General features: G+C 42.8%; 2 protein-coding genes across 4 annotated transcripts; both read left to right on the plus strand.

Moving 5' to 3' along the window:
- The first annotated feature begins 102 nt into the window (after positions 1-102).
- Positions 103-8,131, plus strand: LOC131912822 (FRAS1-related extracellular matrix protein 2-like). Its single transcript, XM_059265077.1, has 5 exons — positions 103-261; positions 1,726-1,875; positions 4,268-4,477; positions 6,953-7,187; positions 8,077-8,131. The coding sequence occupies exons 1-5, from the start codon at positions 246-248 to the stop codon at positions 8,129-8,131; spliced, it is 666 nt and encodes a 221-aa protein (XP_059121060.1). The 5' UTR covers positions 103-245.
- Positions 8,132-8,557: 426 nt separating this feature from the next.
- LOC131912935 (FRAS1-related extracellular matrix protein 2-like) lies at positions 8,558-17,640 on the plus strand. 3 transcript variants are annotated; one of them, XM_059265223.1, is made up of 6 exons: positions 8,558-8,714; positions 9,719-9,901; positions 10,218-10,292; positions 12,951-13,081; positions 15,518-15,676; positions 17,173-17,640. In XM_059265223.1, exons 1-6 carry the CDS (start codon positions 8,582-8,584, stop codon positions 17,623-17,625), a joined length of 1,134 nt encoding a protein of 377 aa, XP_059121206.1. In that variant the 5' UTR covers positions 8,558-8,581; the 3' UTR covers positions 17,626-17,640. The 3 variants fall into 3 exon arrangements, with proteins under 3 accessions (XP_059121206.1, XP_059121205.1, XP_059121207.1); XM_059265222.1 differs by lacking the exon at positions 10,218-10,292 and adding an exon at positions 11,961-12,038; XM_059265224.1 differs by lacking the exon at positions 10,218-10,292.
- Positions 17,641-18,203: the final 563 nt, after the last annotated feature.

The raw sequence follows: 18,203 nt of genomic DNA on the forward strand, positions 1-18,203 counted from the left end.
GTTTGTCAGTCAGGTCTGCTTGCCTGGGGTTATAAGATAACAACTCCATCTGTACACTCGCCTGCTCGTCCAAGTTCAAAGGATAGCAGGGAGGCAAACTATGCCGTAGGCAGATTTATCACCTCCGAACCAAAACAGGCAAACATTTCCAAGATTGATTTCATATTATCTAAGAGGCCAGGGGAGCTAAATGCTTTTAAATATGCTTACCAGTTGGAGGAAGAAAAGAAACAAGCGTGTGGATTATGTCTTCTAGTAAAGGTAATGAATTTGCAAATAGAGAAGTGGAGGAGGCTTGCCTTGGGCTTTTCCTGTGGCTTTGTTTTATTACATGTGCTGGGGATGGGATCCAGGATTGTGTACACACTAGGCAAGTGCTCTCACTGAGCTCACCCCACCACACTCACACCCAGCCACACCCTGTGGCTTTCTGAGGATTCACTTCACTTTGTGCATTTGGGGAGTTCAATCTAGTTCTATCAAACAGAACAGCGCCCCTTTAATGATGCTAAAAGTCCTGGTGTGAGCTGCGTGTTTTTAGATAAACTCCTTTTGAATCTTGTAAAACTAAGGACAAATAAGATTATTTCGCACATGCTCTCTTGATTATTTTACCTTTGCTAATGGCTGTTTAGAAGATAAACTCTCAATGGGGAACTACTGGCAGTTTCCTGTGAGGCTATCTCAAAATTTCAAAATTAGGTATTTTTAAAAGTATTCCCATAATTCATTTCAGTTTTCCCTAGACATCTACTGTCCTTCAGACCTCTGGCTATATCAAGAGTCATGGGTTAATCATAAAGAATCAGATAGGAGGTGACCTCTGCATCCATTGTAGTTCATCACCAACACAGGAGAAAACTATGCTCTGGAGGGGGAACTATAGAACCCAAGCAGCATCGTTCACATTCCTGAGGACAGACGCTAACCTCTTAGCATGAGATGACTTACTTAGTGAAACCACAGTTTGTATAGAGGATACAAAAGCCCTCCAAATAACTGGCACCCAGGCCTGGTCGTTCTAAAGTCATAGGGACTCACAACTTTTATACTAATCTAGTTTGTAGAGTCTAATCCTGATAATTAAAAATAGACTCAGACATCGTGAGTTAAATCTAAATTCAATGGACCAGAAGACAGCATAAGGCAGATGCCGTCTCTCTGTCCCACAGTAGTTTAGTGAGGAATGAGAAAATGAATGCTCAGGAAAAACTTAAAAAAAAAACCAAAACTTTAAAAAAAACAAAGAGTACTCAGAAGGCAGAGGCAGGAGAATCTCTGTGAGTTCAAGGCCAGCCTGGACTACAGAGTGAGCTCTAGGATGAACCAAGGCTACACAGAGAAACCCTGTCTCAGAAAACAAAACAAACAAACAAAGGTGTTATATATTGGGTTTCATTTGACTGTATTTTTCCAGCTAAGCTTTTAACGGCACTAGAAACCATTTATCACCTACATATGGGTTTATGGTTGTATCTCAGTGGTACAGTGCTTTCTTGGCATGCATGAGGCCCTGGGTTCAATCCCCAGCACCCCAAAACATAACAATAAAGGTATTTACGCAAATGAAAAGTAAGCCAAGTCGTGTGCCTTAAGATGAGATGTCAGCTCACTCAAAGGAAACGTGATGGCGTCAATAGAGGGAAGCAGACTTTTGGATGTCATCTCAGGGGTAGCTGGTAAAGAGAGAAATAACAGCAGTGTTTTCTATGTCCTGGTGAACAGAGCCGGTCTTCTACTTTGGGGATGTCCAGTACTCGGTGGATGAGAGTGCCGGCTACGTGGAGGTGCAGATATGGAGGACGGGTACGGACCTCTCCAGGCCTTCGAGCGTCACCGTGAGGTCCCGGAAAACAGAACCACCCTCTGCAGATGGTGAGCGTTCGCTGCATCAGCCTTCTGTGTTTTTCTGCCGCTTCCAGCTCCCAAACACTTCACCTAACTAAAACACTCTTTGTTGTTGTTGTTGTTGTTGTTGTTGTTGTTGTTTGTTTTTTGAGACAGGGTTTCTCTGTGTAGTTTTTGGTGCCTGTCCTGGACTAGCTCTGTAGACCAGGCTGGCCTTGAACTCACAGAGATCCACCTGCCTCTACCTCCCGAGTGCTGGGATTACAGGCGTGCACCACCACCGCCCGGCGACTGAAGCATTCTTAATGGACTACTTTCTCCTGAAATTATTACTATAGAGTATGTAAATTTAAACTTTCCCATTGTAAAGAAAGAGATTTTGAGACGATGAACCAGAGTCTAGGTCATAATGTATGGTTCAAAGGCTACATTGCAATGTCCGCATTTGCACGGCTTGGTTCTCTACTTGGCAAATCTAATACGATTAGCTGTTCTGACACATCCTGGGGAGCAGCCATACCAGCCATCCTCACAGAATCTGAAGACATTTAAGTCTCTCCCAGGTGTGCCTCTTCCCTGGCTACCTCCTCATTTTAACCAAGTGTCCCTGTAAATACTTGAGATTTAGCGGGCATCCCTCTACACATCGTCATATAAATTGTCCTAACCAGCACAGCGTTGTTTCTTACCCTAAGCTCTAAAACACTGCTGACGAACTTTAGGGCAAACATGAGGCTTAAAAATCTCCTTTCCTTTTTTCAGCTGACCGACAAGACCATTTTTCTCATATATACCCACCCCTCCATCCTATGTGACTAGTGTGTGACATGAACAAATACACACAGATCTCCTCATACATGCTACTCATCATCAGTCGTCCCGCAGAGCAGCAGGCAGGAGCGGCTCCATTTTCAAAGTCACCCATACAATAAACCAGCTCTGCACCTTGCAGACTGCAACTGTCTGTTAACATATGTTTAGCCAAATGGTTCTTTTTCCTTTTTTCTTTCTTTCTTTGTTTCATTTTTATTTTTTAATTTTCACACAGAGTTTCACTGTGCAGCCCTGGCTGGCTTGGAGCTTGCTATCTAGACTTGGCTAATCTTGAACTTTCTACATGGACCAGGCTGGCCTTGAACTCACAAAGATCTGCCTGTCTTTGCCTCCTGAGTGCTGGGATTAAAGGCATATGCTACCCCCCAAATTATTCTTTTTTTTTTTTTTTTTAGAGGCAGAGTCTTTCTATGTAGCCCTGGCTGTCCTGGAACTTGCTATCTAGACCATATTGGCCTCAAACTCATGGAGATCTGCCCGTCTCTGTTTCCTTAGTGCTGGGATTAAAGGTGTACACCACTACAACAGGCAAATTATTCACTTTTAAGAATGAAATTCAAATAAGAGTTGAATGTATACATAAAGAAAAATAAGAATAAAGAGAACTAAAATACAAAGGAAACATAAGAAAACGTGTGTGTGTGTGTGCGTGTGTGTGTGTGTGTGTGTGTGTGTGTGTGTGTGTGTGTGCGCATTTGTTTTTGTTTGGGGTTTGGATGCTAAAGACTGAATTCACAACTTTGCAAGTACCCAGTATATACTCTTCCACTGAGTCACACCTGCAACCATAAGGGATAGAGATTTTCTTCTAATCAGTCAGAGACAGATACACTCACAATTGCACATTCAGAGATAAAATAGTACAAAATGAGAGTTAGAATTGCAAGACTATTAAGAAAAGAGAAAAGCATACAGAACTACTGTTCCCACTCTCAAGTCTTCTTGGACATGGTGGCTGAAGATTAAAAGACAACTGTATTTTTAACTACTTTATGTGTAAATAGAGGTATCAACACTACGTATGTATGACATGGTCTGAAAAATACTAACTCAAATATCATATGTGTCTTTGGAGTTGAAGTTTGCTTCATTGCCTAGAGTGAGTGTGGGGGCAGAGGAACTTAACACTGAAATGTGTGGAGTTCTAACCAAGAGGCCACCATATGCCTAAGTAAAATCGTCACCCCAGAAACAGAAATAAGATAGATATTTAATTGATATGAACAAAATTTAGATGTATCCATTGTATATACAACATTACCATGTATTTGATTGATATGCTGATTGTTGTAGAATTGATTATTAAAGGACTTTAATAAAGATGGGAAAAGAGATAAAATGAAATGCTAAAATATGTAATTCAAATCCAGCTATTGGAGATAAGGTTTAGAACTCCATCTTAGATTCACGACGTCAATGACAACGTAGATCCAATTTTTCCATCTGTTAATTAAATGTATTTCTCTGTAGTATTTTGTATGTATGTTGTATAGTATAAAACATTAACTATAACTTCATCTGTATCATTGTTTGTTTTTTTTTTTATTTCGTTCCAATGTAAATAATCCATTCCTTATGATTTTAGCTGGAACAGATTATGTGGGAATCAGCCGCAGTTTAGATTTTGCACCTGGCGTCAACATGCAGACTGTTCGTGTTGTCATTCTGGATGACCTGGGAAGACCCGTGCTGGAGGGAATTGAAAAGTTTGAACTGGTACTCCGCATGCCGGTGAACGCTGCCCTTGGCGAGCCCAGCAAGGCCATGGTGTCCATAAATGACTCGGCCTCCGACTGTGAGTGACTTTCACTTTTACAATGCTAAGACTGAATGTATATAAATGGCAGGTAGGGTGATAAGCTGTATACAACTGTATGCATTTGCTAGGGCTGACATCGTCAAGGGCCACAGACCAGGTGGCTTGAACAACAGCAGCCCCTGCACTCTTAGGGAGATGCCTAAATGAAAGTCAGCAGGGTGGTTCCATCTGAGGCCACAAGGGAGAGATGTCACAGGCCTCTCTCACTGACTTGTTGGTGGCCATCTTGTCCCTGTGCCTCTCCACATCATCTTCCCTCTTCAGACATCTGTATGGCCTGGTGTCTCTTTGACACGAGAATACCTGGCATATTTGGCCAGCATCAGTCCCAATGACCTTTAATTTGATTACCTGTCTACTACTACTAGCAAGGTACTCAGGATATGAATTCAACATGGTAGACGTTGGCATGGGAGACACCGTTCACCCTATACAAATACCCCACATCTTTTCTCCTCCTGCTCATTTTGATGGAATTAGACAGTCTTTAAAGAAAATCACTAGTCTTCTTCTTTTTAAAGGACAATGTGATATTATCATTGGTGTTTTGAATGATTCAAAAATTTCCTCACCACATGCATGGTCTTTTCCCACTTAATACTATACAATTTCTGTCACCCAGCCAGGCCTCGGATTTCTCTAATCAAATGTCAAGTACACTGTTATTGTGTGACACTACTCCTTCTTTAAGAAGACCAAAGTCTACCAAAGGATAGCACCAGAGTCCAACTGGTTGGACCTGTAAGTTCTATTGGGGTTCTTAAAGGAACAGACATGACCCAAAGACAGCTGCATCACCAAAGCCCACCCCAGTACTGGTGACAGTTTACAAATGATGGACACCTGGAATGCACTGCACAGCATGCAGGCATCTCAACGAATTGGAGGCTATCTCTTCTAGACAGTAGGGCTAGTCTCTGCCTCTTCAGGGCAGCTCAGTTTATCTGACAGTGTCTTTCAGTCATCTCTACTGCTTATATATGATTGAGAAGGGGAGGGGGAGCTAGTGAATCTGGTCAGTTTCAGGGACTTCCTGGAGTCTTTGTCTACTCCCTGAACTTAAGAAGCTTCTCTGCAGGATGGAGTGTTTCTCCCCTTCCCAGAATACCCTGTTGTTCCATCACCCTTCTAACATCACCCTTCCATCCAAGGTAGACACTTGTCTTGGAAGAAATTGCAACACAAAAGATTTCACAGTGGGGCTGAAGAGATGGCTCAGCGGTTAAGAGCACAGGCTGCTCTTCCAGAGATCCTGAGTTCAATTCCCAGCAACCACATGGTGGCTCCCAACCATCTGTAATGAGATCTGGCGCCCTCTTCTGGCCTGCAGATATACATGCAGACAGAACACTGTACACAAAATAAATAAATCTTTAAAAAAAAAAAAAAAAGATTTCACAGCAAGCCTCTCTAACCATCATCACTCAATTTCCTACCATGATGATTCCAGTGGTTCTTGGAAGAAAGGAACCTGCTATCAATGAGACCTGTGTATGACTGACCTGGCTTAGGTGTCACCTAAAACTAACACATGCACACATCCATCAGCTTTCCCTACTATTCTTGCATAAAATGTACTTGTAATTGAAAGGAAAAGTATTGGTTTCTCAGAACCCCAAGACCAAGCTCTCAGCACGAAGGAGATTATTTGCCCCAGAGGGACAGAGGGCAGGGATAAGAGACAAAGGCAGGAGATAGAGGATGAGGGAGAAGGGGAAGAGGAGCAGGGGTATTTGTCCCAGAGGGTCAAAGGACTGCCTCTGGATAGAGAGGACAGATGTGGCCTGTAGGCAAATGGCAGTTTATAAAGGTAAAGGGGAAACCCTGTGTTCGGATGAGGTGTTTAATTTTAATTAGACGTGTTAACTAGGTGAGCCAAAGCGGGTTTTGGGTTACTGGATTTCAGTACTTTGATAGCTAAACATTGGTAATCAGCCTCTGTAGGAGGCAGTGGCCAAATAAGGGAATAGACCTTGCCGGCTAGCTTTAGGAATGCAATCTAGTGTTTTTAGCAAGGCAGAGGGAACGGTGGAGAAAAAGGGCAAGGCGTGCCAGAGTCATGCTTGCCAGGCCCTGGCTGGCTAGAGTCCCTTCAGGAATTATGTGCACAATGTTAATGTTCTTCACATCAAGAAAATCTGAAGGCGTGTGACCACACAGCAGTTTTGATACAAATATCTGAAGGTCTCTGGTTTTGCCTACTTCTTAAGCGTTCACTGCACGTGCTTACTTCACAAAAGAGGCCAATAAAAATTACAAGGACAAGGAGATGAAAACTTTCACAGTGATTTTCTCAAAGCCAAAATGTTGGCCAGGAACTGAGTAGAAACCAAGACACTTTTCTCATATTTCTGTCTTATTATCAACATTATACTGTAGCACCTGAAACGTCATTTTTCCACAAGGACATGTCTACTCATTTTGACCCACGAGTCTGTTTTTTTTTCCCAGTGCCTAAAATGCAATTCAAAGAGAGAGTGTACACTTGCAATGAAGACGATGCCCGTGTCGTGGCAATGATCTACAGGAGCGGTGACGTCCAGCACAGGTCCTCTGTGAGATGCTACACGAGGCAGGGGTCCGCGCAGGTGATGATGGACTTCGAAGAACGCCCAAATACTGATGTCTCCATTGTCACATTCCTCCCCGGTATGTATGAACTTGAAAATGATTTAAATCTCTTACTGTATTTATTGATTTTGTGTGTATGTGCATGGGATGTGGGGGGAGGGGCATGTGCATGCCACAGCTGACATGAAGTCAGAAGACAAGTTTTAGGAGTTGGGATTTTGTTCCCTCCCACCTTGTGGATCTGGAGGATTAAACTCAGGTCATCAAGGTTATGGAGACAGTGCCTTAAGCCCTTGAAGTTTCTATATGTAATTTAAGAATACCACATGTGGATTGAGAAATTGGTAATCAGGAAAATACAGTGAAATCAAATCTCCCAATTTTCCAACAAGCTTGCACCATGAGTTTATGTGTACTAAGTGACAAGGCATATGCATTGCCACAGACATCTTGGGGTCTCTTCATTAACCTTTTGATTCCTAATGATGTATTTTATTGTTAGTTCTCAGCAATCAAGAACCTATCAAATATGCAAATTTCACAAGGCTAGAAATTGAAGTTAATGTTGAAATGTTATTAGGCAAAATATACTTCACACTTTTATGGGGTTTTAAAATTTATTTATTTTTATTTTATGTGCATTGATGCTTTGCCATGGCTATTGGGTCCCCTGGATCTGGAATGACAGACAGTTGTGAGCTGCCATGTGGGTGCTGGAAACCCAGGTCCTCTGGAAGAGCAGCCAGTGCTCTTAACCACTGAGCCATCTCTCCAGCCCTGTATCTCACTCACACTTTTAATGAATATCAGTGCCTTCAGATATTCCACTACTTTAACCTAGTAGTTTAATTTTGTGAAATATATTCTATTGAAAAGAAGCAGAAAGTTGTGCTCATATTGATGGAGTATTGATAACAAGTTATGTGGCCAACAGTAAGGCTTGTTTGGTAATATTTGAGTAACCATATGCTTGTGTGTCATATAGACATTAATATGTTCTAAAGAATTTTTAATGAGATTGGAGAAAGTCAGTACTACAATATTGGTCCCAGTTATTAGAGGCAAGAATTCAGTTGTTTTGGGTCAATGATTTGTTCAACAAGACAAAAGTTAGTAACATGAAAAAACCAGGGGAGTCAGATTAACCAGGGCCATCAGCAGTGGCCTGTTGACTCACTTCCCAACCACAATTCTAAGAACTCACGCATAAAATTGGCATTTCCTTTGCTTTCTAAGATGCATGCTGGACTGTGAAAGGAGAAATTACAGACATCTTTATGAAAGTATGGGCCTGTGTACAAAGAGTCATGTATTCAGCAAACACTTATTCCAGGCTTATTCCAAACAGCAGCCTTTGCACTGGCAGAGAGGGGCGGATTGGGGGGTGGAGGGTTGTGGGGGAGCAACACCCTGCTCTTCTGCTTTGTTCTAGTTGTTGGCGCATCCTTCTAGAGCCTGTCACTGTCTTTTGCTGCAGGGGAGACCGAGAAGCCCTGTGTCCTCGAGCTGATGGATGACGATATACATGAGGCCCTGGAGGAGCTGCAGCTGGTACTTGGCACTCCACAGAGCAGCTCTGCCTTCGGGGCTGCAGTGGGCGAGCAAAATGAAACTCTGATAAAGATCCAGGACGATGCTGACAGTAAGAAGTTACTGCCTTTGCGAACCAGTGAATCTGGAACTGAAGTCTTCCCCCCCTCCATCCCCCCACCCCCACCCCCACCCCCGAGTTCCTAGGTGGCTCAGAAAAGTACCCCCTCTTTTTCAGTAGGTCCTGCAAACAACGGAGACATAAGAAAACGAGTGAGAAACAAAACAGAGCCCCAAAACTGATCAATTTAGGGGGCTGATAAGATGCTCAGTAGATACAGCACTTGCCAGACAAGCATGAGAATGAGTGTAGGTCCCCAGCACCCACATAAGAGCTGGGCAGGGGTGGAAGCCTGCTAATAATCCCCTACTTCATTCAGGAGGCCGAGGCAGAATCACTGGGGCAAGCTTGCTAGCTAGACTAGCCAAATTGGCAAGCTCTAGGTTCAGAGAAAGACCCTGCCTCAGAAAATAAAGTGGGCAGTTATGGAGGAAGACAGCCAGCATCAAGTTCAAACCCCAACATGCACATGCTGCACACGTAAGGAAAACTGATAACCCAAAAAGCTTTGGATATAGTTCAATGGTCACGTACTTACCTAACATGTACATGACCCGGAGTTCAATGCCAGCGCTCTAGAATTTTAAAACTGACAAAGCTCATTGGGGAGGCTATGGCTCATGCCTGCATACTGAAGCACAAGCCTTCATACCTGCCCTCTCCCCTACCTATGTCTTTATGTCTATCCAGTCCTGGGCCAGTGGTTCCCCCTTCCACGCCCCTTCTCAATGGCCTGCTCTTGTAAGATCTATGGGACAAAGAGACAACCCAGAGGACATGCCTTCTGTGGGCTCACCGTTTCCCAGGAAGGATCTAGGCTACACTTAACAGCTTCTCTTTCTGCACTCACACTAATATTGAGGCAACAGAGAGAAGCCAAGAGTATAACAATAATAAAAGTCCCCCATGGGGAAAGAAATAGAAAGGGTGAAAACTGTCCACCCCCACCACCCTTTGCCAGCAACTTAATTTGTCTGTGTTTTCCGCACTCTTAGAAGCTGTTATCAAATTTGGAGAAACCAAATTTAGTGTCACTGAGCCCAGCAAACCAGGAGAGTCCGTGGTCGTCAAAATTCCAGTGGTCCGCCAAGGAGACACTTCAAAGGTTTCCATTGTGAGAGTCCACACCAAAGATGGCTCGGCCACCTCCGGAGAGGATTATCACCCCATGTCAGAAGGTATGGGTCTTCCAGGGTCTGTCACCAGCTGAATTGTGCTGCACTGTTGGAGCTGGGACTTTGAGAAAAGGGGGGAAAAGTGAATATAAATGAACTTTTAAACTACCCTTAGAAGTACAAAGAGCAGAATCCCCAGAATTTTCTCTGAGGGAAATTTTGAGAATTTCTGTGTGCTTTGAGTCCACTGACTGTGAGTTTTACCTCCATCCAGTGGTCAGACGTTACAGCATTTGTGTGCTGTGAACGGGAAAGTGTGTGCTAACCCTGCTGGACATCTTCATTCAAACATTAGCGTTAGAAAACTTTCTGCTGACAGGGAAGAAGATTGAGAAGATAATGGAATACCAGCCACAGCAGCCCTGTGGGGTGCAGGAGCCTCTCTGGACACCCGGTATTTCTTCCATGTGCAAGTTTGGGGACCGTTCCATCATTTACTTTCAAGAGCTAGTAAAATAAATAGATGTTCCTCTCTCTCTCTCTCTCTCTCTCTCTCTCTCTCTCTCTCTCTCTCTCTCTCTCTCTCCATTATTTGCTAACAGCATAATCATAAACATGTTATGATTACCAACGAATGTTCTTGCTTTTCTACCTCTTACCCTCAGCGGCCATTAGTTCTTTAATCACAACGTTCTGGGTATTCACCTTGATTTTCTGACTCACTAACAAAATGTAAAAAGTGACTGGTGGGTGTTATCAAATCAGTAACAAAATTCATAGGTAATAGAAACATAATACCTTCTAAATGGAGCGTAATTTCCCTCGCATGAACAGTCAATGTTATTCCCAGACTTGGAAGCACATCATGTGTAATTCAAAAGCCATGAAAATAAAGCAGGGTTTTCTATCAAATTACAAAATCTCAAGTCAGTCTTTCTGGAATGAACAGATTTTACATGAAAGAAAAACTGTCTTAAATATCACTGTATGACCTTTTAACAGAAATTGTTTATCTTAGAAATAAAGTTCTTCTTTTAGTGGCCAGAGCAAAATTATAACTATGTAGTGAGCTAACAAACAGAGCTGAATAAAGTTAAACAGCGCTAAATCCACGTGCGTGTCGAGTAATCCCTAAGCACCGACTTACTGTTTATAATAAAACTTGATAGATTTTTTTTAAAACATGTTTTAATTATTCATTTTATAATCTAAATTGGGGTTGAGACCAATCAAATAGGAAAAGCATTGTCATAAAAGTTGAACTCCTGTTCTGTGAGATGAAATGACTGAGTAGGACAAATGTGAGGAGAGACTTAAATCTCATCAAGAAAATGCACAGCAAGAAGCAACCATTGAGATGTTTACAATAAATTATTTTTAAATATCTTAGACATTTGCTTTGTATAACTCAGAGGGGGAGGGTGGCTGTAAAAACTTGAATGCTTACAGAGTGAAGTCTGGGGACAGGAACGAGTGAAACCAGGGAAAACGGAGAAGCTGGAATGTTGGCCAACCTAAAATTCCATAGTGGAGAAGAGCCCACAGGCATCTTTAGTTAACAGTTACCTTGAAGAAAGATACAGAACAACTCAAGTATCCGTGTTTTCCTATGAAATTCCCCAACTTTTTTTAGTGTTAAAAAAGTAATTTTTTAAAAGTCACACCAAACAGACCAACCTAATTTATTTTATAAAATAACATTGCATTGCATACAGCAGATATACACACCAAAATTTGCTTTTAAAAATGTAAGAACCAATTGGGAGGCTAGAAATAATTAGCTGTTCTCATCTTCCTGTGTTTCTCACGGGGGCCAAAAAATCCAAGACTGTTGAACTCAAAAAGCATACTAAGGCTAAATGATGGTGGGGGAACGGAATTATATCCAGAATTGGAATGAAAATTTTAATTGCATTGATTAGTAGCTGATTTTTTAAAAATTTTTCTTTGTAATTGGTAATAAAAATTTTGAAGTATGAAGTGGGTGGGAAGTACATCAGAAATGCGGTTTCCTGACGTGAAGAATTGATAACTGAGTGACTGCAAGTATGTCAGGAAATAGAGCTGTCTCTGCTAATTGGAATGATGGTGTTTGTCTTCCTTCCTATTTTCTCATTGGAAGCCGAAGGACATCTACAAATCAGCTCCTCCACCTTCTGTAGTAAGGCCTGCTACTCAGGCTTCAATAAAACCCATCATGGTAATGCTTTAAGTTTTTAAATTAACTGATAGCAAAGTACCCTCCCTCGTGGTTGGATTGCCTTCTCACGATAGCAAAGCAGTCCTTGCTGAGTGGGACAGGTGAGGGAGAAAACATTGTCATTTACGTTTCTAGAAACAGCAAGAATAAGTGCCTTTGAAATATAATTTAGTAATGCACTTAAAACAATTCCAATCCAGCCTCATATGCATCTTCCTAAACCTACTAACATTCAGTCATTCCTATCCACGGTCCTGTTTACAGTCACTGGGTTTCATTGGCTTAGGAAATCTGTGAGCTGAAAGGGGAGTTTTTTATAGCCCAATATAAAAACTATTCACTGTCTCATCACTCAGCAGTTTCCAAACTGTGGGTCAACAGATCAGTTTACTAAGTCACGATTGGAATTTTCCTTTGGATAGAATAGAGAAGAACAGAATAGTAGAAAATATCAGAGTGGAAACAGGGGAGATGCCTCAGCAGGTGAGAGGGCTTACTATTCAATCATGAGATCTCAGTTCAAATCCCAGGACCTCTCCTGGCTCTCCAAGCTTGGAACCCTCCTGGGTGGGAGGACCGATGGGACTTGTTGGACACCAGCCAAGGTGTCTAGGTCTAGTGGGAGACTCTGTCTCAAGGTAATAAGGTAAAAAGTGATAGAACAAAGCACTTTATATCCTTCCCTGGCCTCCACATGTGCACAGGTACACCACACACACACACACACACACACACACACACACACTACAGTATAGTACAAATAGTACCAATAAATTAGCAGTTTGATTCCCTTTAAGTAAGCATACACCCATGTACTGGACCGCAATGTAAAATGTCCTTGTTATATACCACAGTCCAAGAAGATCTCAGGTTCATAGGCAAAAGACTAAATCAGTGACTTTGTATTTGTAGAAGTCGAGTTTAAGGAAGGGGAAACCCAGCACATCGTTGAAATTGAAGTCGTCTTCGACGGGGTAAGAGAGATGAGGGAGGCCTTCACTGTTCACCTAAAACCAGATGAAAATATGGTGGCAGAGACGCAGGTAAGCGAGACGATGTGTTTGTAAGTCTGCAGCCAACCTTTTCTTAGAATAAATGCATGTGAGACATCACAGTGAAGAAGACTCAGGACTAGAGAGATGGCTCAGAAGTAAAAAGCACCTGCTGCTCTTGAGGAGGACCTGGGTGTGGTTCCCAGCACCAACACACACGGTGTCTCACAACCATCTGTAACTGTAGTTCCAGGGTCTCCCAGGCCTTTTCTGGTCTCTGGGCACTGCATACACACACACACACACACACACACACACACACACACACACACACACACAGAGTACACATGCATACATGGAGGCAAACACTCATGCATGTAATATAAAAATAAATCAATCTTTTTAAAAAATAATAATGGCTGGGCAGTGGTGGCGCACACCTTTAATCCCAGCACTCGGGAGGCAGAGCCAGGTGGATCTTTGTGAGTTCAAGTCCAGCCTGGTCTACAGAGTGAATTCCAGGAAAGGCACCAAAACTACTCAGAGAAACCCTGCCTCGAAAAACCATAATAATGATGATGATGATGATGATAATGATGATGATGATGATGTTGTACATGAAAGGGGATGCACATGGTCCCTTTCAACCGCCCAAATTAATTTCTGTTCTGATTAGATCAGAACCTGGACATTTCTCTCTGTCTTTGGAAAATCGTGTTGGTGGAAACTCAAAGTTGTAGTCCCCGGACCCCACATCAGCTCTCTTAGCCTTCCCATGTCATGACTGACATTGGAATTGCCTGCCACAAAGATGGAACATTTATTCAACACTAATTGAAGCAGACATCTTTACCCACCAAGCACTTTCCTGGCCCTCCAGGGCCTCACTAGTTCCTCCTAATTTGGTTAGAATTTGATGTTGAGAACTTCATGGGCAAAATTTTATAGTCATAAAATGTGTTTTCTACATCATATCACCTACCATATTTTCTTCAAGATAGATGTAATCTCCATAGAATTTGTTTTTAACGGTGGAAAAAAATTTTAAATGACATGCCACTCATAGGAAAAGGTCAATTTAAGCAACACTATGTGTAAGTGTGCTATACTGCACACTTATTATTGTTTCATTCTTTGTTAATGAGAAATCAAATGGAAGAATATGTTTTCTTAAGTATTTTTATTATTCAGTAAAAATGGTAATTCTGTGACATTGCTGTCCTTCAAGAATTTTTTAACTCTAATATATGCATGCTTTTTTATATTCATGTGTGGATTGTGTGCACACACCTGGAGGTCACAGGCAGCCTAGGAATCAGTTTTCTCCTTCCACAGTCTAAATTCTGGAGAGCAAACTAAGGATGCTGGGCTTAGCAGCAAGTGCCTTACCTTCTCGGCCATCTCTCCAGCCACATTGTTATCCTTCTTAAGTCATATTTAGAACTCAAGATCTGTGTGTAGAAAGTCTTGATGAAAGAGATTTTTGTGAGTCTTTCCCTGTTTTTATGGACTAGCATGTGACATTCTTTTGAGTAAAGGAACAAAGAGTCCCAAAAAATCACTTTCAGTGTCAGAGACTCTTAAAAATATAGAAACGTCTTTGGTTTGACTGTGATTCAACTTACATTTCTTTGACTTTACATTGCTGTAAAATTATGTGTAAAAACATAATTTGAATTTACTTTTATCTCTGTTCCACAACCACGAGCTGCAATCCTACAGTGCTGTGTTGCTGGTCCATGATGTTCACAGGGTTAGGAAGATTAAACACACTCTTGATTTACAGTCTTTTCAACTTGGGATGTGCCCGTTGCATATGACACTATTGAAAGTGTCAGGGCAATGCTTGAGGACTGTTCTATCAGTCATCAGAGGTAGGAAAGCTGCTCAAGAGCCAGAGACATGGACAGAGGTGACTTTCCTCCTTGACTAGACAATATCCAGAGTCTCCTTCTGTCTCGTGCTCATCTTCTCTCTCCCCTAGTCCCAGGCAGTCCAAGCCTTTGTCCATCTAAAGCTTAGCTTCTCCTTGGCCTCTCCGCATCACCACAGCCCACACAATCCCATGACCTTGAAAGTCTCATTTCTCTCAAGGTGTCTGTCAGTTTTTTCTCCCACTGTCAACTAATGGATTTTGTTGTTGTTGTTGTTGTTGATGTAACTTCAACGTCACAAACCCACAACTGATTTATCTACCATCATCACAACTGAAGAGAAAACCTTAGAACCCAAGTATCTCATGGGCTAGTGGCAAGCCTTTGTATGAGCCACCCAAGGCTGAGGTCCCTCCCCCGTAAACATTCAAGATGAGCAAGGTACCAGGGTCACATGAAATAGAATGTGTGTAGGCTGTCACTCTGCATGGCGTCTGGGCAGGACGACTTCCTCACAGAGATTCCAGAGATTTTTCCAGTCATTGTTCTGAATGAGAGAAGTTCCAGGACCCTGAATATTTGATAATCAACGATCACTCTCCTTTCCTCTTAGGCAACCAAGGCCATTGTATATATAGAGGAAGTCAACAGCATGGCGGATGTCACCTTTCCCTCTGTCCCTCACATTGTGTCCTTGCTGATATATGATGACACTTCCAAAGCCAAGGAGAACGCTGGGCCTGTGTCTGGCTATCCCGTTGTCTGCATTACGGTGAGGAGGAAATAGATCAGTTTAGGGGAAATTTGAAGATAACTGATTTTTTTAAAGATCTGTTTATTTTTTGTTTCACGTGTGTAAGTGTTTGCCTGCATGCTTGTATGTGCCCCACATGAGCTCCTGGTGCAAAGGGCAGAAGAGAGTGTCAGATCCCCTGGAACTGGAGTTACAGATGGTGGTGAGCTACCATGTAGGTGCTGGGGACCAAACTCAGGTCCTCTGTAAGAACAGCAAGTGCTCTTAACCCTCTCACCCCGGAAGATAACGATTTAAAATAATTATAAACTTCAGTATTGTCTTGGGAAATTTAAGGTTTAAGCTTTGAGCTGTGAAAAGCAGAAAATAACAATCATTAAATGGAGCTCCCATTTTCCTCCTCCCAAAACACAAACAAACAAAACAAGAGCCTATTAACTGAGGACACAGTGTGTGGTTTAAGAATCCGTCACTGTCAGGAAAGCCAGTAAAGCATGAACTCTGCACAGAAGGGATTAAAAAATAAGGACAAGTGGAAAAAAATAAGGATCTGTAGCTCTGATACGAGGCAGAGTGTAAGAGCCAGAGCTGAAGCTCTGATATGGAGGATCAGGTAGACCTTTGACAGTTTTAGATTCAGGTGAGGGGAGATCATTCTGGAAAGGGTGGTTGCCAAGGAGAATGGAAGGGATTCATTACAGGTTTCACTTGCCTTCTTGTAACTGAATCTTGAGTTTCCCGTGAACAAAAACTATGACATATATTTTTAGGTCACAGCAGCCCTAATGAAACACTCCACATACAACAGGCACACAATGAGTGTTCATTGGCTTAACAATGTGTGGATAATCTGGTGTTCATTTATAAAGGGTTCTAAATGCCACATTAGGCAACTTGGAATTCATTTGTTGGGTAGCGGGATGCGTTCTCATGCAGAAGAGCTGCGTGAGTAGAGGGTCACGTTGGAATGTTAGTGGGGCAGGAGTGTAGAGTTGGAAAGGGAGGACTTGAGTTAGATGGGAAGGAGCCGTGTGAATGGTGAAGAAGGGATCGACTTAAGGAGTGTTACAAAGCGGAGTGGTCAAGGTCACCCACCTGCTGGACATGAAGAAGGAAAGAGAAGGATTGGGCTCTCCATGGATGTCTGGTTGGCACTCCTGGTGGCCCTGATGGTGTGACCAACCTCACGAGAGAGGTAGACTCCAATACCTTTTGTAGGGCAGAGGGAGAGGGGACAGAAGCATGAGAGAAAGAGTAAGAATGACTCTGGGGATTCCAGAGATGATGATGTGATTGACACTTCTGAGTGTGGTCGTGTCCAGTGAGCTATCGGAAGTTGAAAGGTCATAAAAGGATGGCAGCTGGGAATAAGAAGTCGGAAGTTGCATGACCAAATGCAGCATGAAGGGCAATGGAAGCCTTAGGACTAAAGGAGCTTGAGAAGCATCAAGTCCAAGTCCACATTACTCTCTACTGTGGTCCTAACACAGCTCTGTTTATTTGCTTTCCCATAGGCTTGCAACCCCAAATATCCAGACTACGACAAAACAGGCTCTATTTGTGCCAGCGAGAACATCAATGACACTTTGACCCGATACCGGTGGCTGATCAGCGCTCCTGCTGGCCCGGATGGTGTGACCAGCCCTTTGAGAGAGGTGGACTTCGACACCTTTTTCACATCATCCAAAACGATCACGTTAGACTCCATATACTTTCAGCCTGGTTCCCGGGTACAGTGTGCGGCTCGTGCAGTGAACGCCGATGGGAATGAAGGCCTGGAACTGATGAGCCCCATCGTCACCATCGACAGAGAGGAAGGTGAGAGATGTTTCCCTGGGAAGGTCACTGAAACACTGCTGCAGTATTGCAAATACCTCATTTCTGTGTATAAATTCCTCCAAATAACCCTGTATACCATAGAACTCTACTTACAGACGAGCATCCATTTTTGCAAAAGTCTTCATTAGAAAACAGTAATTCCACACCTTTCATGAACACCTGGGGTGTGCTAGGTAAAGAGCCTTGTACTCGTAATGATGATAAAGGAGGGCTCCCGTGCTCCGGGAGTCCATAGACAAATTAGAGGCATAGGTAATCTGAGTCTGGTCCCGCATAGAGGAGCTGCTGAGATGCATCTTGAAATTGTGAGAAGTGACTCTAAGAAGCATGAAGGAATATGAACTCTCTAGGAGTAACAAACCCCAATATGGGGGAACTTGTGAGGAAATAAGGGTTTGGTCTGGACGAGGAGGGGTTACTATACCAGGTAAAGAGCCCAGCTGGCTGGTGCATGCATGGGGATCTGCTGGGGGCACAGTCGAAGGATGGTGTAGGCGGAGAGCCGTGTGCACATCACCAAAGGGAGGCTGGGTCTAAAGCCAGAGCCTGGGACACATGGTTGGAAGTGCATAATAGAATATGGCCAGACCCAACACTAACAGGAAACCCAAACTAAAGGAAACTTTATAGAAAGTAATCTTCCTCTGAGTAGAGATGGTTATGTATATTTTTTGTTGGTGGTTTGGTTTGGATTTGGTGGGTTGGA

Source organism: Peromyscus eremicus, chromosome 6, assembly GCF_949786415.1.
Source record: "Peromyscus eremicus chromosome 6, PerEre_H2_v1, whole genome shotgun sequence".
Taxonomy (NCBI): Eukaryota; Metazoa; Chordata; class Mammalia; order Rodentia; family Cricetidae; genus Peromyscus; species Peromyscus eremicus.